The sequence below is a fragment of the Heterocephalus glaber genome, unplaced genomic scaffold (assembly GCF_053883595.1).
Source record: "Heterocephalus glaber isolate CG9 unplaced genomic scaffold, H.glaber_assembly_v1.0 deba00001592, whole genome shotgun sequence".
Classification (NCBI taxonomy): domain Eukaryota; kingdom Metazoa; phylum Chordata; class Mammalia; order Rodentia; family Bathyergidae; genus Heterocephalus; species Heterocephalus glaber.
In genome coordinates, this window is record NW_028258367.1 from 976,230 (window position 1) to 1,002,067 (window position 25,838).

At 40.4% G+C, this 25,838-nt stretch overlaps 1 protein-coding gene and 1 pseudogene across 2 annotated transcripts in view; one reads left to right on the forward strand and one right to left on the reverse strand.

Moving 5' to 3' along the window:
* Window positions 1-931: 931 nt before the first annotated feature.
* Arid1b (AT-rich interaction domain 1B) overlaps window positions 932-25,838 on the reverse strand; it is a 431,446-nt gene continuing 406,539 nt past the window's right edge. Inside the window, 7 exon segments of the mRNA XM_087193427.1 lie at window positions 932-5,541; window positions 7,898-8,028; window positions 10,403-11,186; window positions 12,982-13,078; window positions 18,276-18,426; window positions 23,420-23,592; window positions 23,841-23,979. Coding sequence (XP_087049553.1) covers window positions 3,823-5,541; window positions 7,898-8,028; window positions 10,403-11,186; window positions 12,982-13,078; window positions 18,276-18,426; window positions 23,420-23,592; window positions 23,841-23,979 — 3,194 coding nt within the window. The 3' untranslated portion in view covers window positions 932-3,822.
* LOC101704259 (dnaJ homolog subfamily C member 21 pseudogene) lies at window positions 15,406-17,089 on the forward strand (annotated as a pseudogene). The gene has a single exon (XR_015444013.1). The product of XR_015444013.1 is annotated as a dnaJ homolog subfamily C member 21 pseudogene (transcript).

Here is a 25,838-nt window from a genome sequence, read left to right on the forward strand (position 1 = left end):
CGACAGCTGGGATCCATGTCAGTGGAGACCCTGGGGGACTTTAGTCAGATCTTGCATTCCCAGGGCTCTCCATGTGGCCCGGGGGTGCCACATAAGACTGGGCAGGAGCCAGATGCTTCCAGGAATAGGGGCCTTTGAGCATCTGTACGGTACAGTTGAGTCTACAGGCCACACTGTGGGTACAACAACTAGAACCATGCTGTATCTTCAACAAAAATGAGTGTGCTCAATGCATAAATACTGTACTGGGAAGACTGGTTGAGTTTTACAATAGCTTCACATTAAAGTCTGAACATAACTCAGCAGAGCCATTGCTCATCATTGACCCTTTAAAGCCTTGACAGAGCTCGGCACACTGTATGGGCTCAGTACATCACTGCTGGAATAATGTGCTACCTTAGCAGATCATATGCTATTATCAGAAATATTTATTAGTTTTAAAAACTTGCCTATGAAGTTAAAAGTTTACTTCCAAGTTCTCCTGATGTGCTAGGGGCACTGGGCTGAGCTCTCCAGATAAAGAAGCAACCAGAACCCAAACAGAAGCAAATAGAGTTTGGCAAATGTGGCTCATTTATGACATTTTCTTTACTTCCTTGGAGATGAACAGATAGGGGAACTGGTACCTGTGATCTGATAGAAAATGAAAGACTATCAACAGTTTCCAAATGAATGGATTTCAGGGAAAAGGCTGTCTGCTTTTATAAGAGGCAGTTAAGAGCTTACAAGGTATAAGGTATAAGCCACCTATGCACCCTTTAAAAACTTTTTCTACTGTAACTTTAAAAAAACAACTTAACTGAACTTTGAACAGGTCATATTCATCAGTAAGAACTAATTCTGTACCCTTAATCAAAACACTGAAAAAGATATGCCACCCAATAATATTTCTTTTGTAACATTAAAAAAAATTCACTCAAATACCAACAGATTCAATTTTATAGCACCATTCCAAAATACTAAACTTTCTTTGCACCTTTATTTTTATCTTTTTTTTTTTTTTGGTACACATTTAAAGTATGGGCATCCTGTAAATTTCTGAAAAGCCTCATAGAAAAGAAAAACAACTAATTTTTAGGACCAAGCAATAACTCAGTTTATAGGCAAGATGATCTCAAGCAGGCTGTAAATTCTTCGTGGGCTTCTTAAGTCTTGATGCTGGAGTGAGAGTGGAGAAAGGATGCTAGCGTCTTCCTGGAGGAGCCTAGAGACTGTGCTGTGTCAGTACGTGCCCATGCGCTGCCCAGTGGGCAGACTCTGGGCACGGGCTACAGCTCAAAGCATGACAACAACAGTCTTTCATGAGGCCTTTACTCTTCTGGTCGACAAAAGAACTGGGATATTATATAACTTTAGAGTTTGTGTATACCTTTTATTCATATTGTGTAAGAGAGAAATTAGAATAATATTAAATTCCTCTTGCAAATCTCCATGTTCTAAGCTTGGAGCACTAAAATCTGTTCTTAATAAGCAGATGTATTTAAAGTATAATTATAAATGGATTTTTAACACAACATATATTTGGTCACGTTGTTATCTAAGAAGAGTGATTAAGCAATATGGGAGCTGATAGATGATAAAACTGCTTGCAGGAAAAATTATGTTTTGTGTGTGACACTAGAGAGTCACATCTTATATTGATTATAACTGCATGTTCCTGTCTAGCTCTTCCATATATTACTGTGAGCAATGTGAACCAAGACAGTAGGTGTGGCAAAGGGCTAGGAATTGTTGAGTATACTGAGATTGGAAGAGGGATGAGAGAGGTAGAGTCAGAATAAGAAGGGGGACCGGTAACAGCATAATTATGCAGCAGTTTCAAAAAAATTGATTGTTACACAATAACAGTCAATAACCCAGGAAGAGAAAGTCTAAGTTAGAATTGACGAGTATTAAAAACCTACTGTGCACCAGGTAGGAAGAAATATGAGAATATGTCCTGAAATAGAAATAATCACTTTGCACTATGTACACCACATACAATATAACAACTTTTTTTTAAACATTGCACAATATAAATATTATACACGGTGGAGTAAACTAAACGCAAAATAACTTTGAGGCACACAGAAGAAACATGGATAGATTGATCTTTGATTAAAATTCAGATGGAGTTAGTAAAAGGCAGAATGTTACATTTTCAGGCCAGTAAGCTTTGGAGATCTCACCTCAAGTGGGTCGGCAGCCACTTCCCATTTTTACTGGAAATTATGATACCTCAATGTCCTTAGAGTTAATTGCTTCAAAGAAAGACTAATTAGCTAAATAATTTGAGAAAATCAAACTGTTGCTCCCCACTCCAAAGTAGGTAACCATGAAAGGTCATTTCTGACCTTAGGGTTTTATTATGTGAGGACGCTGCTGTGTTTCCCCTATTTCTTGTAAATAACTTGGTTACTATGAAAGCTACTTTAAGGAACCTAGAATAGTATTCAAGAACACCCATCACAGTGCTTAACAAGATTTAATGTACATTTATTCTTAACATGTGGAACATATAAAGATTTTATATTGAATAAATGATATTCATTAAGCCAGAGGAAAAGGAGGAATTTACATCAAGTTTTTTTCTTTTTTTTTTAAACTACATTATCTTGAAATACAAATGTGGATTCTCATCACTGAAAAATCTTTGAAGTTGTGTTTCTTCCTTTTAGCTGTATTTTTTCTTTTTTGTCTGTACTAGTAACCATTTTCTAAATCAATCCATATGCAACCATTTCCACACCTTGATTCATGAAGCAAATTGTGATCAGCTGCTCTCCCGAAATAGAGCATGACTTTATACATACAGAAACTTGTACATTACCCTCTTTTTTTTGTTTTTTTTGTTTTTGTTTTTTGTATTTTTTTTCTTTTTTGGGAGATATGGCCCTAATGAAAAAATATATAAAATAAAAATAAAAAATTATTTAAATCTACTATCACTTCGTAGTTACCACATCATGAAAAAGAAACTAAAAACTTTGTACTAAAAAAAAAAGAAGAAAAAAAATGAGGGTATGTTTAATGTACAACTTCTATATACATCACAGCCCATAGGCAGTAAAAAAAATATTTAAAAAATGATTAAAGGAATTGTGAAGAACTGTCATGTGGAGGCCAAACGACAGACAGCAGACATGGCGGTAGTGATGAGGAAGCAGTTTCTGTTGATCGCTGTTGGGGATGTACTTTCAATCCTAACTTGAAAAACATCGTTTTTTTTTTTTTTTGTTCCTAGCCTAATGTGACCATTTTCCTGTGAAGAAACCAGTATCATTCATAGTTCTGATTACTGACTGACACACCTCCTTGAGCCCATATCTATCGCTCTAGAAGTTTCTATTGCACAGAACTTTGGGTGATGGGACGCAGTTTTTTCATTCTCTGAAGAATAAAAAGCATAGAAAATTGGTTAACTTTTCACCTTTTTGCCTCAGTGTGGTGAAATTTTCCCATCTTAGCATCTTTTGTCAAACTTTTTTCTTTAAAGTCAATTTGCTTCCCAAAATGCAATACAACATGGAAAAATAACATTAAAAAGAAAATCCATGAAAACAAAAAGTGACCCTTGAATGCACTAGACAGTAACTTTGGTTAAAAAAAAAAGAAATAGAAAAACTCCAAAAGGATGTACTTATACACACAGACAGCAAATATTAATTTCATAACTGTTCAAATTAATTATTTCTTTAATTCCCAATTGGTAAATAGTGAATGGGGCAGAGGAGCAAAGATTCTCTTTTCCTTCTTCCTACGCTGGATAAACAAGAACAGAAAACAGCCAGTTATATGTGACCCTCTAATCTTCACTCACACATGCTTGCCTTCTCACTCATGTCATAACTGCCCAATCTGAAATAGTACATCACAGATGACAGATGCAACCAGAGAGTTCAGGACAGCTGATATCGAGATATCCAGCAACCGGCCCTCGTGCAAAAGGAATTCCGAGTGGTTCTCATCCACTCTGGCCATGGCCAGCAAAGCCTTGGCCGCCCTGCACATCATGTCTACGCTAGGTGGTTCCAGAGGCGGGGGCTGCATGTGCATGAGGTTATGCTGGCTCTGCTGGTATTGCGCCATCGTGACCCCGTCCTCTAGGAAGCTTATCAAGTTTCCAATGCTTCCCTTCTGCACAGCTATCGCCCTGGCTGCTAATGCATCCCCCTGGGCAAGGTTCGATAAAAGCGCCATGGACATTTCTCGACAGACTGGGTTTTTGCGATCCCCAACGTACCTAACTAATGTAGCATAGAATTTCTCCTGACGACTAAATGGAGGTGTGGCCAAGATCAGGTCCACATTATTGTCCTGGATACTGAGTTTACAGAGGGTCTCCAGCACGAGTCTCTGAGGTGACAGGACTGAGTTGGGTCCCACGGTGGGAAACGGGTCTTGCGCCTCCGCAGATGGGCACACCATCCAGTGCAGCAAGCCATCCAGAATTGGCAAGCAGATGCTTTCTGTGTAGGCAGACAAGTCTAGCTGCCCGGAGATGTTGGCCAACGTGACAAGTGTGTTATCTCGTAAGACCTCGAGGCAGTCCCACCACCACTCATCTTTGCTGCAGGCCACCCCTTTGTCCTCATCTTCCTCTTTCTCATAGGTCTGTGGCGCTCGTTTCCTCTCCGGATGCTCATGGTGAAGAAGGATCAGCTTCCCCAGGATCAGCACCAAGCCTGGATGTTTGGACATCTCGGCATCATTGCCAGGCACGAAAGATAAGCTCCGCACGATGTTGGACACACAGATGCAGCGCTTAGCCAGAGAGTCCTGCCAGTGTGCGATGGTGCACAGGGGCGTCTCATCTCGGCTCCTAGGCTCGTCCTCTAGCAGCTTGATGTTCCGGTGACTTTTGGCTTGCTGGATACCAAAGGGGAACTTGCTACTTTCTGTCTGGGGCCCAGGGTTTGTATCTTCAGGCAAGGCCCCTGGCCGAGCAGACAAGACATCATCAATGGTGGCTATGATGCTTTTCTCTGGCTGCTCTTCAGAATCACCTTTGCCTCCTGACTCTTTCTTTCTACCCGTGGAGCTTGAAGGGGGTGGTGGGCGCCTGCGAGGTGGGATTTCCATCTTGCTCTCAAAGTGAGTCTGGATGTGTTCAGTGGTGTCACCACCCCCAAGCTGCCAGTGTAGAAGCCCGCTATTGAACTCTTGCACGCGGCCCAGCTTGTCCGACCGGTCAATGACAAATAGGTTGTTCTTTTTGATAATCTTTATTGGTAGCTTGTCAAACTTACTGGCCTGCTTGGGCTTCTCCTTGAGGTCTGCAGTGGCATCCACAGTGTTAAGGGCAGCACTGCCCTTGGAGTCAAATTCTGTCTTCTCACTGTCTTCCTCGTCCTCATCCTCCTCCTCCTCATCAAGACACTCAGTGTCTTCTTCCTCCTTCCCAGAATCGTCAGCCAAGGACTGGCTATCTTCCTTCTTCACTGCATTGTGATCAAGTGCTTTTTGGCTGGGGTCTCCCACTTCATATTCCATAAGAATTCCAAAAATGTCAATCAGGCATTTTCTATAGTACTCTACTAAAAGTTCAAGAAATCCAGATAACTAGAGAGAATAGGAGGAGGAGAACAAGAAAGAACAGGTACAAGGTCATGACATCAGCTATGACTGGGAGGGATAAATATTCGGAAAGCTATTAGGACATTTTAAAAATTACTCTCATACACATTTTCATTCCTTTCTAACTGAGCCATAAGAGGCAAACTATGTATCTGAGAGAACTAAATTCCAGAACTTACACCATCAACTGAACAACATGGAGCATGTTTCCTATTTGCTGCTGAATTTCTTATTTTGCCAACATAAAAATCAACTTCTCACTTCCACATTTCTAATATTATCAATGAGGGAGTGATTTGCTGTTCTTTATCCCTCCCTTTTCTTTTTCTGATTTAGCTATAATGCACTCATTATTAGAAGAGCAAGAATGTGCATTTTACAGACTCTTTCACCTAAAGTGACTCTGTTCTCTTCTAATATAGTATTTATCTGAGACTTGTTTGTTGGTATTTTTACAGTTTTTATTCTTAGGATTTTATCATTATTTTTGCTTCAGGTACCCTAGATTACCCTAATTTACATTCTCTATACATCTTTTGGAGAAGATAATTTCAGCACTGTAGTAGCTCATAAACACTGAAAATAAGAAACAAATCAATTTAGTTCCTGATAAATGAATTAGAATATTTCATAAAATGCAATTTTCCATTTCAGTTATTCACAGCTCTAGCTGAAACACAAAAGATACAAGGAGAAAGTTACTGCCTATGAGAATGAGGTGTTTCCTCTGAGCAATCATCTGTGTCAAGGGAAAAACAGGACACTCCATGGTTGCATGGCCTAGGCACACCACCTCCTGCCACATTTAGGGACTGTAGAAAATAAGCAGGTAATGAAAAAAATACCTTTATGCCAAGGTTACAGAAATCAGTCACGCTGCCATATCTACTGTTAGTTTTTAGAAGGACTTGTTAGTGATTGTTGAGAAGTTAGAGGACCTGAGCACCAAATTTTTTCCAAGTGCTTCTGTTTAGGCCCTAAACATATAGCTTTCTATATGTAAGATTTTTCCTCTCCATTTAATTTCACTTTTTTCTGGGGGAAATGGGAAAGTTAATAAAGCAACTCTTGATATGAAAATAGGTGAGTAGCAACAGCCCATCTATTATAAAGATGAAAGTTAATTACCCTAGCAAAGGCCAGCTAAAATGTACAAATATTTACTTTGTGTTAGATCACGCACAATATTTATAACCTTACTCATTTACTTTCTATCAATTGAAAATTGACTTTCTGGGGGGTACTCCAAGGGCTTAAATGAGAAAAGAAAAGAGGAGATGAAAGATTCTGGATTTATTTCAAATGAAACAAGAAATTAGATGTGCTAGCCTTCTTTTTTTTTTTTTTTTAACAGAAAGCAGAGTTGTGTGTAGGGGAGAACAGCTTTTTCATATTTTTATTTCTAAATATTTCTTTAATTATTTTGTTTGTTTGTTTCTGAGACAGGGTCTTGATGAAGTACAGGCTGGCCTTGAACTCACCGTGGAGCCCAGGTTAGCCTCAAACTCATGATGATCCTCCTGTCTTAGCCTCCAAAGTGCTGGAAAAAGCCTATAGATCAGCTGACTCTCAGTATTTCTCTCATTTCTCCCTATTTCAGCCATTATGGTAGAAGCTACTTTAAGCCCAACTCTGAACAAAGGGGGAAAGTAAACTCATTACAAGTAGTGGGCTTTATGAGACTGCTTCAAATAACTAAGAGGGAGGAAGACATGGAGCAGACCTAGAAACAGGTTTGGCCATGAGTCCATAGCTCTTTTAGCTGGATGGTGAGGATGTGGGGGGTCATCAAACACCTCTCTACTTCTATATACATTAAACATTTCTCTATGTTATAACATTTCTTATTAATTAAAAGAAAGATGCAATGTATATCTCCAACTAACCGTATTTCCAAAATAAATAAATTTGTAACTCTATTTTACATTTAGATTAATTCACACTAGCTTGCTAACATTTATTTTATACGACAATTTAACTTTGTTATTATCTGTTATACACACATACATGGTCACTCTTTCCTTATAAAAAACATAGCTGTCTGTATACATACTATTGACTGAAATGAATATCACTCCAGGCTAAATTCTCAAACAGCAATATATTGATTAGTATTTTTTTTTTTTGGTACCGGGGATCGAACCTGGGTCCTTGAGCTTGCGCAGCAGGTGGCAAAACCACTGAGCTAAATCCCCGGCCCTAGCATTGGTTTATAACAGCTACTATGACGAAAGATGTTAGCTAGTCACTGCCAATTAACTTAGGCATTAGTTCAAGGTTATGCATTACTTAATTTTCTAATATTCTAATTTGGGCAGTTGTTGGATTGGCACAGGCTCACCTGAGAGAGATTGAAAGTAGCAACAGTGCTGTCATCATAGAGAAGAATGTTGATAGTGTCCAAAGCCCAAGTACTTTCAGCCAGAAGACCTGATTTAAGGGACATCATCACACGCCATGCCTCAGGAGTAACTAAAAATGAGAAAGAATAAGGATGGCTGTGATATTAACTCTGTGCATGAAAGAATAAAAAATAACAAAAGAACAAGAAAAAAGAAGTACAGTGTTGAGCTAAATACTGATTTTAAACAAATGCTCAGAAAGTCACACATGAGCATCTTCTGATTTTAAATGGAGGTGATAAGTTGTACTAAGCAGCTTTTGTTGTTTAAGATCTTTTTGCTTTGCTAGTTAAACATAAGCCAAAGTGCTTCTAGATGCAGTGGGTGTGGTTAAGTGCAAACAATTCTTCTCATTTCAGGGGCATTTTTGTTCTTGCTTTTAATAATTGTGCCAGCCTAAGAGAGGTCTCTACCACCTCTGCCTTCTCCAGTCACAAGCTTCTCGAGGCGACGTCTTTGGAAGGCTGTTAAGTGTGTAGCATATAAAAGCAAATCCTAACATCTTAGGTGAAGTCTTGATTTTTCCATGAGGTTTTCTATTTCTGTGCTCCTGCCCTTAGAACATGCTGTTAATAAGAAAGTATCAGCACTTTGATGGTTACATTTTTCAAGAACATGGGAATCATGTTCATTTCCCAGCCAAGGACTGGGAAATAGGCTTTTTTTTGGTTGTTTTCCCTATTCCTGTCACTGAAGGCCAATTAGATAAAAAGTTGTAAGATGTGCACACAATGAAGGTACAGAATGGAATCCTCAGACCTCTGAGTTTTCAGCAATAGCTGCTCAGGAGCATGAGCACCAGATGGAATGGAGGACCTGCTCTATCTAGACTCTCATGGCCACCACTATGTGAGCAGAAAAGCACTCTCTGGGTGCCCACAGTGATCTGTCATGGGGGAAGACCCTGTGCTGTCCTATATATATATTTTTATTTATTTATTTATTTATTTATTTATTTATTTGGTACCAGGCATCGAACTCAGGATCTTGTGCTTGTGAGGCAGGCGCCGGAACCACTGAGCTAAATCCCCGGCCCTCCCTCCTATATTTTAATTGCATCTGTTTTTCAAATTTTCTAAGATAGGCACATACTAATTTTCTAATGAAAAAAAAAAAGTTAAATTTTCTTTTTAAAATAAGGAGCATAAATTTCCCTAGGTTGAAGATAATCACTGGTATAGTACGCACTAAGACATTTTAAAAAATCTTTATAATATATACATAAACACAAATATACATTGTATTTATGTGTTTTTGTATAAAAATCGTGCTCAGTGTCTGCATCTCATTCTCTCCCCCTGCAACCCTAAGATATAAAAAATGCCCAATATTTTCTCTCTACATATATGTATTTAATGTCCAACAAATGAAATATCCTTTGTCTCACTAATTTAGTATCTTTAATTTTCTAATCACTACAAATGATTTTATGTCAAGTGATTCTGATCTTTTTCTTTTTTCGGCAGTACTAGGAATTGAAACTAGGGCTTTTGTATGCAATTACATCCCCAATCCTTCTAATATATTTACATTTTGAGATAGGGTCTTGTTAAGTTGCTAAACTGCCCAAACTGGGCTCAATCTTGTGATCCTCCTGGGGATCAACCCTCCTGTGCATTAACCCACTGATGGAGTTATAATCTGATGGTTTTATTGGGAGATGAAGGGAATTTACGAGAGAGTATGTAGTTGAAGGGAGTGAGTCATGGATGTGTGACCTTGGGGATTACATCTGGTTCTTTGCCTCCTCTTCTCTGCTTCCAGCTGCCATAAGGTGAGCAGCTTCCTTGACCATGCCCTGCCACTGTGCTGCTCTGCCTCACCTATGGTCCATAGCAATGGAACCAACCAACTATATGCTGAAGCCTCTGAAACCATGAGCCAAAATAAAGCTTTCCTCCCTTTAAGTTGATTTTTTCAGGTATTTTGTCACAGCAACAGAAAGCTAACACACGTATTTATTTATTTATATCTCATAGCCATGTTTTTTTTTTTCCCTCATGAAAATTCACTGTATGTTGTCACTAAGACAGAGTAGCTTGCCTTCAAATTTTCCCAGGTCATCCCTAGCTTCACAATGTATCATTTTAGCACATATTAAGATTAAGAGATTAAGTGGCATGGTTAAGGTCCAATCTTTAAAGCTAAATTTAGTACATAATCACTGAGGATTCCCTGATCACTCATTTGGAGCTCTAATCTCTCATATAAATAATTTTCACACCTAGCATTACCATTTTAATTCTCTGGCACTGTTTTTAAATTTTGATTAAGAAACCAGTGGCTTCCAACTATTGCTCCTATATAAAAAAATTCCTGATAATTTCCAATCATATTAGAATATCATCCTATTATAGATACTGATAGGAACTACATTAAAACTAAAATTAAAATACTAGATTGCAACTGAAATTAATTTTTAGAGCAAACTTTAGAATTCTTACCAATATCTTTTGAGGTAATCTTTCGCCTTTGTTTTAGGACTGGCTGTGATGCTTCCACTGAGCCGGGAGGAAAAGTAATCTCCCTTCTGATGGGGGGTGGCTGAGGGGGTGGTCCAGTGACCTGGGATGCAGGGACAGTAGGCATGACCTTCTGCATCTTCATGGTGGGCAGAAAGGGAGACTTGCTTGGTGACATGCGGTTCTCCAGGGAGCGCTGGAAGGAAGCTGGGCTGGGTGCTCTGGAGATGTGGTTTGGCAGTGATGGTGGCGTCTGGTAGGATGACTGAGGTGGGCGTGTGATGGGCTGCATGGAGGCCGAAGATGACATGTAAGGCTGGCGTTGGCTGACATGAGAAGGCCACTGGCTCTCATGATTTATCCTCTGATCAGGTACCATCATATCATCCGTGCGGCTCATGCCTGGATAAGGGGGTGCCTGTGCAGGGCCACCCGGGCCCTGCCTGTTCTGGTAAGGATAAGGCATATCATTGCGTGCTGCCCACATATTCTGCTGAGGCCCTTCGCTGGAAGATGACTGCATTGGGGCCCCCATCATCTGAGGTGGGATTCCATGGGGCTGCATCTGGCCTGGGCCCTGCATCCTCTCCCTGTTGTAGGGATAAGGGTACTGTCCCTGCATGGGCCTCCGGTCTGGGCCAGAATAAGAGCTTCCATACTGGTTATATATCTCTTGTTGCTGGTTGCCATACTGCATGCTATACATGTCTCCCTCATGGCGCTTGGCTGGAGGCCCGTACATGCCATCCATATGGCGTTTGTAATTCTGAAATTCACATAAAGACAAATAAAACTGATGTGCTTTTACAGGTATCATCACACACACTCAAATTATGCAAAATAGTTATTATCTGGTGGAATGTTCATTTCAAAATGAGTATGGGAAGCTCCTATATAACCATGAGAACTAACCATTTAAGGACTGTATCTCAGTATTATATAATGTCCTGCCACATGCTCTGAAGAGAGCTCCTGAGTGTTGCCTCTATGTGTTTGAAACTTTATTTGAGAAAAACAAAGCATCCTCTCCTTTGGCTGCAACACTGGAACAGCACAATGCTGCTGACTGCTGCACAGGCAGATACTGGGCAGGGGCTTGGAGCTAAACCAAGATGACCCCCAGGCCAGAAGGATCAGTCTCAAAGGAGTGCACTGAGGGCCAGTCTGAGCAGCTCCTGGGTTAAAAGGCTATCTCAGGCCTCACTTTACAGAAAAGCCTCCCAGCAGGATTCAGCTCCTCAGGTTGGGCCATGTCACCTGGTGTCCATCCTTTGGCTCCTGGCCTGATGTCCAGCTTGTCCAGCCAGACTCTTCATGAAAGCCCTGCTGTTCCTTCCACTTGTCATGCAGCTCTCCTCTAAGGAACTCTCTGGGAACCAGGGTTAGTCAAGGTGGGTGGGACTCTCCTGACGGGAGGCAGTGAGATGCTCGTATTTCAATTAGTATTCTTTCACTTTACCCAAAAATTGTTTAAGATTAGTGGTTTAATAACACAACTTACTATACATATATGCTCCTGAAAAATTAAATTAAATGTTTAAAAACTATTTTTGTGATTTAAAATTCTGAAACAAAATCCTCTTAATTTGTAAGAGGTCTCAGACCTGACAGGTTGTTTAGAAATAGCAAAGTCATATACGTCTAAAAAGCCACAGCAGCATAAAGTACGATTTTTAGCATCAGTTCTAAGAGCTGTAGGGCGGGGTTTTGTACAACTGAGTTGCGATGGTTACTGTTATCCACACATAGTACTTTATTTACTCAAAACACACAGTCATTAATACCTGTTTCTTTAAAAAGTCAGCTTTCACTCTTTATGTAATATTTTAAGTTGTTTTTTCTATATATTCTTTAAAACACTGACACATTCTTATTCTACAATGGTTTTTTAATACAAGAGTATACAGTTGCCCCTCATTATCTGTGAGGGATGGGTTCCAGGACCCCTGCCCATACCAAATCCAAGGATGCTCAAGTCCCTAGGAAAAATGGTGCAGGCTTTGCATGCAACACTCACATCCTCCCACATGACTTTAGTTCATTTCTAAATTACTTATAAACCTAATGCAGTGTGAATGAATACTATGTAAGTAGTTGGTATCTGTACTGTTTAGGGAATAATGACAAGGCAAAAGTATGTCCATATTCTCTACAGATGCAATGTTTAAAGAACTTTTTCAAATATTTTTGATCTGTGGCTGGTTGAACCCATGTATGTGGAACTTGTGGATACAGAAGGCTGACTGCATGACTGACACATGCTTATAACACACTTCACTTCAGCTTGGACTAGCCATTATTCACAAGAATGCACGTATTTAAGTTCCTACATATTATATATATTTCAGAATAATATATGTCAAGAACTGTTTTTAATTTGCTGACTTCAAAATTCCATGAGTATTTTCTAGAATTAAACATAGCCTGAATATTCAATAAATTTAATCATTTTTGTAATAATTCCTAAGATAATTCCTTCTTCAGAGATAGCACAAGTTTGAGTTTTAGCTTGTAGGAGAGAAACAAACAATGCAGAGACCCACACCCACGTGCCCACTCACCGGCTGCTGTGGATACAGGCCAGGCTGGTGTGCTCCATACGGTGGCTGTCCTGCGGGAGGACCTTGGCCTGGATACTGCTGCCCATAAGGTTCATGCCTAGAACAAGGCATTCAAAGAAAGCTTAATTTGCAGAGGACTCCAGGTAACCAGGAACATGAACAATCCATTTTTGGAAACTCTACTCGCAATGGCTTTGTCTTTTCCTCACCATATGTGGCTCTTGACAGGCGCTCCCTGAGTGGCAGCTGCACTGGAACTCCTAGCAAGAGGGATGGCAACACCCTCTGGGAGTGGTGCCAAACTCCTGGGTTGGGCTGTTGGTTAATAGGTGTCAGAGGAATACTGGTTGAACAGGCAGGCACCCTGTGAGCACTTGTCTGAGCCTTTGAGGCAGAAGCCCCACCTATCCACTGAAGTTTACTGTACCAAGTGCCACACAACGCTGTCAGGGAGGCACTGATGAAAGAAAGAAGCAAAAAGAATCTAGGACTCAAAAGCAGTATTTTTTCCCCCCCAGTACTGGGGATCAAACTCAGGACCTTGCGCTTGCAAAGCAGGCGCGGTGCCACTGGGCTAAATCCCCGGCCAAAAGCAGTATTTCTAAAAGTACCAAAACATGGAAAATGTTTCTACTTTTCACATTCTCATTATGATTATAAAACATTTAAGTTTTTAAAGACATAATTCAAAATTAATTCCAATGATGCTGAGTCAGTTAATAATTATATATACATAAGTATTCACAAATTTCAAAGTTCTGTGACTAAAAAGGTTACAGAATAGAATAGGAGCAATGATTTAACTATGGTCCTGTTAAATTTTAACAAAGGAAGAATAATACAAAAAAAAAAAAAGCTGGGCATGGTGGTGCATGCTTGTAATTGAGCCCAAGGGAGGCTGAGGCAGGAGGATTGCAAGTTTGAGGCCAGCATGGGGGTATATAGTGAGTTCAAGGCCACCCTGAATGACATAGTACTGTCTCAAAAAACAAACCAACAGGGGCCAGGGATTTAGCTCAGTGGTTTCGCCACCTGCTGTGCAAGCGCAAGGACCTGAGTTTGATCCCTGGTACCAAAAAAACCCCAAACAAACAAAAAAGAAAAGGAATGAGCAATACAACTATTTTTTCCAACCGCTACTATATTGAGAGAGTATAAATAGTATCAAAACTACCACATTTTGGGCTGGGGATGTAGTTCAGTGGTAGAGCACTTGCCTAGTATGTGTGAGGCACAGGGTTGGATTTCTGGCACTATGCACACACACACGCACATATATAGAGAAGCATGTTTTCAAAAGCAACAGATTGGGAATTGTGAAAAATAAATTGGTTAACCTAGTAACACTGAATCTTTTAAGACAGAATAATTGGATTAAATATATTCCTAATCTGACCAAGTAATAAGAAATGAAATGAATTTTTAGAATATTATATGTAAGATAGGCACAGGGGAAGTTTTTGTTAACTACCATGATTACTTAGAAGGAAGTTTATAGTTTGGAGAAAAGAAAGAAATACAGTACAATTGACATGAATACATTTTAAGCTGGAGAAGTAGTATTTCTCAGAAGACAAAATTTAATGAGGTAAATCTCTCTCTAATGTGGTAGAACCAAAACCGCTTTTAAACCTAGGCCATGCAGTGCTTCAGGAAGCATTCTAGAAGGGACAGACAAGCAGATTTAATTGAGATTCTTTAAGAATACATGTCCCCGTGAGCTGGGGATTTAGCTCAGGGGTTTCACCGCCTGCTATGCAGACACAAAGACCTGAGTTCGATCCCCAGTACCAAACAAACAAACAAAAAGGAATACATGTCCCAGTACAGTTGTTTTCCTCTCATTAGCAAACAGCAACAAAAATGCAGTAGCTTTTCCTGGACTTTCAGAACCAAATTGAACCGCCCACATCCTGGAGGTAGAGACCCAAAAGCCAGATTTGTCCCTGCCTGCATGCCAATGTGGCCATGGTGAGGAAAAGGGCACTCTCCTATGCCTCCATTTTTTTCCTTTAAAGAATCATAAATGTTATATTAAATCTTGCTTTGAGCATTTCCCTTACTAAGGAGGCAGAGAATACACCAACACAGGAAGGGCTTCTGTGACAGTAAATATTAAACCTGAGGCACAGATGAAGTCCACCCCATGCCACCAGTGCAGGGCTTGGTTTCTGATGAATTCTCCTCATCATCTCAAAGATCCTCCTGCCTCTCACCTAACTAGAACCAGTCTGGTTCGTCCTGTGGCTGCCCTATCACCTCCAAGTCAAGATGGATTCTTTTGGCCCACCGCTGCGCGCCACCGCGCTCACTGGCTCCCCCTGGAGGAGGGCATAGCCGGCGCCGACGCAGTTCGGGCCCTGGCCTGGTCTTGGCCCCTGGCCCGCGCCGGGCCCCGGCTGCAGACCCCAGTCAGGCCTGGCGATGAAGTGTCACTGCAAGGCGCTGGGGGTGGGGCGCGACACCAGCGAGTTGCTCAAGAAGGCCTATTGCAAACTGGCCCTGAAATGGCACCCGGATAAAAATTTGGATAACGCTGCAGAAGCAGCTGAACAATTTAAATTAATCAAAGCACCATATGATGTGTTGAGTGACCCTCAAGAAAGAGCATGGTATGATAATCATAGAGAAGCCTTACTTAAAGGAGGGCTTGATGGAGAATATCAAGATGACAGCTTAGATTTGCTTCACTATTTCACTGTTAACTGTTATTCTGGTTATGGAGATGATGAAAAGGGCTTTTACACAGTGTATCATAATGTTTTTGAAATGATTGCAAAGGAAGAACTAGAATCTGTATTTGAGGAGGATGTTGAGGATTTTCCAACTTTCAGAGACTCCCCAGAGTGATTATGATACAGTAGTCCACCCTTTCTACGCTTATTGGCAAAGTGTTTGTACTCAAAAGAACTTTGCCTAGAAGGAAGAATATGATACCCTAAGCATCAAACCATTGGGAAAAGTGAGCCATGGAAAAAGAAAACAAAAATTTGAGACAAAGCCAGAAAAGAGAAAATGAGTTTGTGTGTCAGCTGGTACCTTTTATTCGTAAAAGAGGTAAGAGAGTGCAGGCTCATCAGAAGCTTGTAGAGGAACAGAATGCTCAGAAGGCCAGGAAGGGGGAGGAGATGAGGCGGCAGCAGAAGCTCAAGCAGGCCAAACTGGCGGAGTACAGAGAACAGAGCTGGATGACCATGGCTAGTATGGAGAAGGAGCTCCAGGAGATGGAGGCATGGTATGACAAGGAGTTTGGAGATGGATCAGATGAAAATGAAACGGAGGAACATGAACTCAAAGACGGACAGGATGGTAAAGACAGTGATGAGGCTGAGGAAGTTGAGTTTTATGATAACCTTTACTGTCCAGTATGTGATAAATCTTTCAAGTCAGAAAAGGCCATGAAGAATCATGAAAAGTCAAAGAAACACTGGGAAATGGTTGCCTCGTTGAAACAACAGTTAGAGGAGGAAGAGAATTTTTCAGGATCTCAAGTAGATGAAAATCTATTGAATGCCAATTCTGAGGAAGAAATGGAAGATATACCAAAACAAAAGCCTCCTAAAAAACAGAAGAAAAAGAAACAGAAGCCACCACAGACTTATGATGACAGTTTCAATGAAAGTGAAACTGCAGGGGCCGGGGATTTAGCTCAGTGGTTTCACCACCTGCTGCGCAAGCACAAGGACCCGAGTTCGATCCCTGGTACCAAAAAAAAAAAAAGTAGAACTAGAGAAGGAGAAAAGCTTGATCTAGAGGATACTAACTTAAACCAAGACAATGCCAAAGAATTAGAAGATAGTTCTCTAGAAAATGTCAGTGTCACAGAGTCCACTGAACCATGTGATGATCCAAAAAGTGAAGCTAAAAGTATTGCTAAATCCAAAGGAAAGAAAACCAAAGATATGAAAAATCTGTCCAAGTACCTGCTGAACCACAAGTACAGAGTGATGTTCTTATCAGCTGTACAACCTGCCATAGTGAGTTTCTATCCCAGAATAAGCGTTTTGACCATCTCAAGGCTACAGGTCATGCAAGAGCACCTCCATCATCGTCTTTAAACAGTGTAACCAGTAATTGAAGCAAGAAAGAAAAACGCAAAAACAGATAGAAATTCTGCCAACGCTTTTTTGCTTACTGTGTCCAAATTTTGAAGCCAAAAGCTGAACTGAAATCATCTAAATTTCAGTGATTTGCAATTTATTGCATTGTGGAAGATTATTTTTTAAAAGATACTTTTTTGTTTAATTTTTATTTAAACATTTCACTAGTGACTGAATTCTACTTTTGCCATCTGAATTGACTTGAATGTCGCAAAACAGGTCAATACTGTAAAGTGCATATCTTGATTTCTCATGTAGACAGAAATGTACAGGGAAATTACATTATTTTAACACATACCCCCCAAAAAGAGATGAATTCCTTTGGAGAGGTTTTTGCAACTGCGTGGTGGGCCCTCTCAAAGATGCTTATCAAGAGTGAAGTGCACCCTCTTTTTAACAGGAAGAATGGCAACATCTGAAAATGCAGCCCCTGAAGTCCTTTCTAGAAGGCTGAGAGTGGAGTGTGACTACCACTACAGACATCCCCAAGGGATGCAGGGGAATCTGGTAGTTCCCAGAGGAGTTACATCTGGCTGCAGCTTAGCCACCTCATTGTGACAGTGGCTGCCTCACAGAGGGAAGTGGGTGCTGGTTGCACTGGTGTGGGGTGCTGTGGGGCAGATGTGGCTCTTGAGTTCTTGGGGAGAAGATGCCTACCTTAATCAGGCCAGTCCTGAATACCTAATTTATGCTTCAGAGCACTGGCATATAAAAACACACACCACTGGGTGTGGTGATGTATACCTGCAATCCGAGCATTCTAGGAGGCTGAGGCAGGACTACTGGAAGTTTGAGTCCAGGCTGGGCAACTTAGGAGGACTCTGTATCAAAATGAAAAATAGCTGGGGATATTGCTAGGAAAAAAACAGCTGGGGATAGTGCAAAGGCCCTGGGTTCAATTCCTAGTACCATACAAAACAGAAAACAAACAATTAAAAAAACACAGAATCACCTGGCTGCCTGGGAACAAGGGCTTTCTTCTTAGTGTGCAATAGCCATCCACTGAAGGAAGCAACCTAAACCATCACATCAGATCAGGAATAACTCTGGCAGTAAAGGATACTACGTTGCCATCAGTGGTTTAGCTGATAGGGCTCAGAGATATGTGTGTGTGTGTGTGTGTGTGTGTGTGTGTGTGTGTGTAAACCATACTTTCTAGTGAATCATCTTACCTTTCTCTCAAAGAATACTCACCTCCGGTCATAACTGGCCCCATAAGGAAACTGCTGCCGCTGCCCCATGCCCAGATTGGACATTGCTCCTGAGGGACTTTGGTTATACATGTCCTGCATGCTACTGTTGGGCATCTGTCCTTGTGTCATAAAGGGCTCACTACTTCCAGGCACTGCAATATTTCAAAAAAAGAGGCACAAAATTAAGTATTTTCAAAGGTCAAAGGGCTCATGGATTCCTCCTGGTAATTTCTGTGTTCTCTGTCCTCAGCTGACCACAGTGCCAATGAGAGAGCATAAGGCCTGAAGTCAGATGGGTCCTATGAGAGCAGAATCCTAAGACAGCCCCAAAGACACCTTGCCTACAACAGTGCATATCTTGCATAAGCCCCTTGCCTTGAGTATGGGGAGAACCTAGGAACATGATGGGCTCTTGACCTCATGATTACGGACTGTTATGTGGCAAGAGAGATTTCACAGATGTAAAGTAAATAATCAGGTGACTTTGATTCAAGGAAAGGGAGAGTAATATATCCAGAGAGCCCTTTCATCTGGGTTTACAGGTGAGAGATGGGGCTAGCTCCAGGCCTTCTTCTACTATTACTGAAGAAGCATCAGCCATGCTGTGGAGAGGGCCACATTAGGAAGGAGAGGGCAGTCAACAAAAAATAGCCACTTTGGCTTATAAAAAATTTACCAACAACCTGAATGAATCCAAAAGACTTGGAGCCTCAGAGGAGCCCTTGGTCTTGGCCAAGAGCTCGACTTTAGCATGTGGGCTCTGAGGAGAGGCCCCAGCCATGCAGGGGGATTCCTGACCCAGATGCTAGGAGATTATATCTCTGCTGTTTCCAGCTGCTGAGTCTGTGGGCACCTGTTATGCAGCAGTATAGAAACTTATACAGGCCCAGATCTATTACCATGTAGACAAGTCACTAACTTCTAAGTGTACTTCTTGTGTGTAAAATGAGGTCAGTCATAGCGTCTCATGAAGTGATTGTGTTGGGCTGGAGATTTAGCTCAGTGGTTCTGGCACCTGCCTCGCAAGCGCAAGGTCCAGAGTTCGATCCCTGGTACCAAAAAAAAACAAACCCAAATTATGAAGTGATTGTGTCGACATGAGACTATATATATAAAGTTAGTTCCCTTTCCTTATAGGAAAAAAACCCTGAAAACCTTAAATAAATAAATACACATGCATGGACATTCTTCAAAATCAGGATAAAACAATTATAAGAATTATAAGAGCTAAGTATACCTCAAGATGGGATGAGATATGATTATTTCTAAAAGAGGAACGAGTGTTGATGAAGTTCTATATGCAAATTAGCATCAGCTCAGAGCCTGAAGGAAAGTGGGTCAGGTCCAGAAACTAGTCTACAGGTGAATTAAACATTTTAATATACAGTAAATTGTTACTGATACATGATACTACTACCTCTCTTCATTCTATAACATGTGAGGTAAAAGCAGATTAAAATTTTGTGCCCCAATAAATTCTGTTAGGTTGGCAGTGAGGCAAATGTTGAAGCCTGACATGGTAACAGTGCATGTCACCGGGCAGTGTGCTTCCACCCACTTTACCCGCTGATCTCATGGCAGCCTGTGGTAGAACCAGTTTTGAAATTACTTTCCATTTTATAGACACAAAAACAGATAAAAATCAAGTGTCATAACTAAAATTAAGTAGCTTAGGTCCCTAATACATAAAGAGTTCTTAAAAGTCAATAGGAATAAAAAAGACAACAAATTAAAAATGGGCAAACCCATTCACAGAAAAAGAAAACTAAATGGTTACTCAAAACATGAAAATATGTGAGCTCACTAATAAAGACATCCTTGTTAAAACAATTATGAGGGCTTTTTTTTTCTGGTGGTCAACCTCTAACTGGCAAATATAAAATGGACTGCTAATACTCATTCTTAGTAAGAGAATGAAAACTCATGCATTCTTGCTGAGAACATTGAACTGGTACAACCTTTACCAGTACTTGCCATGGTAGGCTGTCCTTTACAACCCCCCAAATTCACAGCCTGGGAGGTCTTTTCCTACAATGACTCTAGGCAGGGTCATGTGACTAATGCTGACCAATAGAGCACTGGCAAATGGGTGCAAGCCAAGGTGCAAAAGAGCCTGCAATTGGGGCATGTCCCCTTGGAAGCTTCCTGAGACCCATCCACAGCATCATGGGCACCCAAGAAGCTATGTGGAAAGGCCCCATAGGGGTGGTCCCCACCAAAAGTGTCAGAAGAGTCCCCAAGAGAAGCCTCTGATAACATGGCAACTCAAAAGACACCCCAGTTCCAGCAGCAGCCTCAATGTCTTGGCCAACATGTGAAGAACTACCCAGACCATGACAAACACCTGAGACAGAGTTAAGGGCTGCTGGTTAGTGCCACTAAATTTTGAGGCAGTTTTATCAGATTACTGAAATACTTAGTAAAAGGAAAAAAAATTCCTATCGTTTTACTGAACAATCCCATTTCTATTCTATTGCACAGGAATAGCTTTCAGTGTTACTTCAACAATCCCTGAATTTCTGTTTAGAACAACAAAATATTAGTACTAGAGTACTAGAGTATTGGGATGTAGGCATTCAATTAAAAAGTACACATATTAACAGATATGAAAATATATTAATTAAATGATACCTAAATATGTTCACTTATACACCATCCACCAGCAGTGCCTCAGTGAGTTAAAGAAATGAGCATGGTGCTGCAGGTAGGTGAACAGGCAGGGTTGGCTCCTGACTGTCAGATTCACCATGGTACCAGGGACACCCACACCAGCCACCTTCTCAGTGGCAGAAACATCAAAAAACATGCTTTCCACTGATGGCCTAATCAGAGCCCTTCCAAGCTCACTTACAGAATAAGGCAAGCTAAGCAATGGAAAACTTTATCACAACAGGGATTTAAGTTTAAGAAAATCCATTTCTTGTAGATTTTTGTGTTTATCAATTTTAATCTAGTAGTAAATATATTAATATTGTAAGGTAGCAGGTTAACTGAAATATACTAGAGATGATATCAGTCATCTTATCACTTACGTGATGAAAACACATTATATATCCATGGGTGTGCCTAGTAAGGTATCCCCACAATCATTTTCCACCTTCAAATTCATTTTTATAAGAAAAACTATAGGCATAAGGACACAGAGAAATACAAGTTTTGTTGTCTACTATTGCATAGAGGCAGGATACTGAGGTGGCTCACAATAGATTTTGAGGCCAGATTCCAAATAGTACTAATTTTTTTGTTTGTTATTGTAATATTTGCAGTCTAAAAATGTGATAGACATAAAAAAGCACTAATAAAATGTTCTACCTAGTATCTAGTACTACTAAGAAAAATAACACCTAACGTTGGCAAAGCTTTTAACTTTCTGAGCTTATATATTTATTGCATATTCTGTAAAATCTTTATTTAGAATAAGTAGCCCTGAATCTCTTGAAAGGAAAAAATTATAGATTATCTTGCTTTATATAATTTATCTGAATTACACACAAAATAATTATAAATCTCAGTTGTTTAGTGGTATATGGCCAATAGTAAAATTTTTAAGATTCTTCATTTTCATTTCTCATTAGCCCATAATATTTGTGAAAGCCAAGGCTTTGGGCTTTATGCTTCTCTTTACTCAGATAATATAACAAGAAGTTTATATACTCCAACATCCAAATACCACACAGGTACCATTATTTAAGGGATCCCAGAATGAGTAGTTGCATAAAATTACTATCCACAATTTTTTCTGTATTTTTTTTCCAATAATATTCACATCATGCCTTAATTTCACAGGACTCATCTGTATTTGGAAGAATGTCAAAAAGCAAAGTACCAGGTTTCCAACTGGACCTGACCTGCTGAGGGAGGAGCTAACAGCAATGGCTCAGTCACAATCTCAATGAAGACTCAGCCTTCGGGTTAGCAAGCATAAAGGAATAGCTTACCTTAGTGTGTCCTAATGTCACTAGGAACTCTCCTACACCTTCTTCCTCAATGAAGTCATTAATGCCACAGTGGCAGACACTGTTTCTATGTTCAGTGGTCCAAAATTACAACTAATTCCAACCTTTGCCCAGCTTCTAGACATGCAGGGCACTACCCAGCAACTTGATTTCCCTCTTGACCCTGCTCCTTTCCTAACTATTCTCATTGCAACCAGACATGTCTTTCCATCACTGTCACTGAGCTCTGCAGCCCCAATGTCCAATCCATTGGTACTTCCAAAACATGTAACAGTGGTCCTTTCTCCACTGTTGGTCTCTAACCCCAATGTGTTCTCTCTCTCCCTAAACTATTGCATACCTGCCCCCTCAATCCACCCTCACCCCTTTCAATGCATGCTCCATACTGGCCAGTTATTTACTTATTTTCACAAAAATCAAATCATCTCACTTCTCCACATAACATCTCTCATCTGGTAGAAAACACAGACTCATCAATCTGCTATAAAGGCCGAAAGACCCTGGCCCAAATGGTCAATACCCTCAGTCTGTGTGCCCCATGCTCATTATGCTCCAGGTACCTGTTCCTCCTGCCAGGGCTCCTGCCCTCTCTGCTTGTCCTCACCCTCACTCTTCAGGTCAGAGTACATAACTGCCATTTCCTCAAAGCCCTCCCCTCCGACCTGATCTCCTAGCTTCCCTGCCTCCCACTGCCACACTGAGCATCATTGCTACCTATATCCTTTCTTCCACCAACCATGATCTTTACTTACACATTTGTGGTGAAGTTGTATTTGGATATTTTTTTCTTCCCAAGACTCTGCTAGTTGAAAATAGGGACTACGTGTGATTTACTACTATGCTACCTAGAATCCAACACTACCCTGGCTCACAGTGACATAACAACAATGCTGGTGATGTCAGATACACAAATGCATACTTTCATCAGTGGCTGCTCACCACTCTTTCACAGTCTATGTGGGCATAGGTTTAACTAATCCTCACAATACCTTTCAAGCAAGTCTTGTTATTTTCTCAATTTCTAGATGAGGAAAGTAAGGCACAGAGATGCTAAATACTTTTTCCAAGGTCACAGACAGGGAGGGAAGGTGGAAGATGTTGCACGTAGGTGGCGGGTACCTTAAGATGCTCTGAATGAATAGGTACACTGGTTATAGAGCAGCAGAGAGGTGATTCCCCTAGACCATACCTTTTCTCATTCCACCAAATGGGTCCTTGTTTGGTTCATAGGGCATCCTGCCCATCATGTCTGGCATGCTCATGCCCTGCTGGTAGGGGGCATTTGGAGTCATGGAATTCCTTTTTGGGAACGATGAATCACTCACATCTGAGAATGGGTCATGCACACTGATTGTACTGCTTCTGAAGAGATAAAAAAAGCTTAATGATATAGCAGGAGTTATCTCTAAAAATACTAGAAAACAAACCAATCTTAAAATCTATAAATGTATAAGCCATTCAAAATAAATTACATGAATAAAATTAGTACTGATCAATATTTAAAACTCACTAGGGAAAATCATTTTTATTTTCTATGAAGGTTGCTCCAAAAAAATCAAAAGACAAAACAAATCTGATACTGTATGGCTCATGGAGTTCTCTGCACATACCTTCCACCTTGCATTGGGGCAATCTGTCCATGAGGAGTGGAGGCTGGGGTAGGTGGCTTCAGGTCACCCGGAACCTCTGCCATGGAGTTGCTCCCCGTTGACTGTGGTGTTTGTGGGCCTTGCAAGGATCCTGAGTTAGCTGACATGGTTAAGTGAAAGGGAAGGGAGAGAAACTAGAGGTTATCAAGGAAGCTTATTCTTATAGTTACGTATGTAAAAAACATAATTTAAAATAAGACACCATCTACTAGAAATACTAATGTTCACTGTGGATAGCAATGTAGTAAAATGCTATTATGCTATTTATGGTGAAAATTACGATGAGTTTTTTGGTGTGCGTATGTGTGTGGGCAGGGCAGTGAACCTAGGCCCTTATGCATGCTAGGCGAGGGCTCTATTACTGAACCTCAGCCCTTAGTAAGTTTTTTAAGTAAAATATTTGGAAATAAGTTTCATTTGTAGACCATAAAACACAGTTAAATCTTTTGATAATTGTTTTTCTAGGTATTTATCCCAAGAAAGTAATCTAATAAAAAGAAGGCTTTAGGCAATAAAATGTTCATTTCAGTGTTGTCTACACTAGAGATAGTCAATGTAAATAAAGGGAAATAGGATGAAATTTTTGGTACATAAATTAATAGACTATTGTGGTGTTGTAAAATTTAGAGAACATAGCTCCTAGTGTTGGGCAATGAGCAATGTTTAATTTGAAAAGCAGTAACACAAATTAATAATGTGCCTTACATTATTTTAATACCACCCAAAACCTGGATATCTACTGTCTGCTCTTTGGGTTTCTCCCTCCCTGCTTCCTCTTCCTCTTCCTCTTTCTCATCCTCTCACCCTCTCTCCCACCCCTCCGTCCTTCCCTCTCCCTCTCCCTCCTCCCCCCACTGCAGTACTGGGGATTGATCCCAGCTTCTTGTGCACCCCAGGGAAGCTTTCTACCACTGAGCTGCATCCACAGCCCTAAAACACTTATTTTTTGAGCTATGAAATCAGATTTGTTATTAAAAAGCACAAGTCATATTGGGTTTGAGTTTTTTAATGTTGCTCTTGGGTTCTGAGATTCTGCTTTAAACTATAATTACATTATAATAACACAGCTCAGAATTCAGCAGTTTTTTCAAAACTCAAGTGGGATTCTTGAAAAATCAATTAACTTTGCCTTATAGGAAAAACAAAATATTTTGTGGTCTCCAGTTTTATCATCTATCCTCATCCTTAGCATGTTAGATATATAATACTTACTGGTTTGGTTTGCTGATTAAACAAATACCTACTGAATGAATAATGTGCCTACTGTATTTTAGGCTCCTTTCTAATTCTTAAATATGCAAGTTCAGCAAACTGACAAGACAAGAGCCCCTGCCCTCATGGAGAACACAATCAACACATTTAGAACTGTAACCAACACAGGATTACTGCTAACAAAAATAACATTTCCATGCTACTGGTTATACTTCCTTTCCTCTGGAGTGCCCAACCCTCACTACAATTACCACTGTTAACATTTTACCTCAGAGGAAATGTAGGTTAAACAAATCCTAGATTACACAGTAAACTGTGGAGTCAGAATTGGAAAGTAATATAACATCTACTCAGAAAGCCTCAACCAAGTACAGATGTTTCTAGCCGGATTAGGGCTGCTAGCCTCTGGCCCAACATGTGACACAGCCCTGTGCACTTGAGACAGACACTGAGGGAAATTCTCGGACATGTGGGAAAGAAGAAAAACTAATGCCTGCTTACATATCAAACTTTGGTGACACCCCAGAAATGCAAATTAGAAAGATAGACTATAATAAAAGAATAACCAATGATGAATGTCATCATATTGTATACCTAAAATGTACCAATAAACTTAATGAATTAAAAAAGAGTAAGGTAGCTTGTTGTATTGTTATGGGTTGTGTCTAGATGGTCCCCAAAGCCTCATGCAGTCCTAAGTAGCGCTTTTTCAGAGGCAGCTGGATCTAGAGTATGTGATGCTGTAAC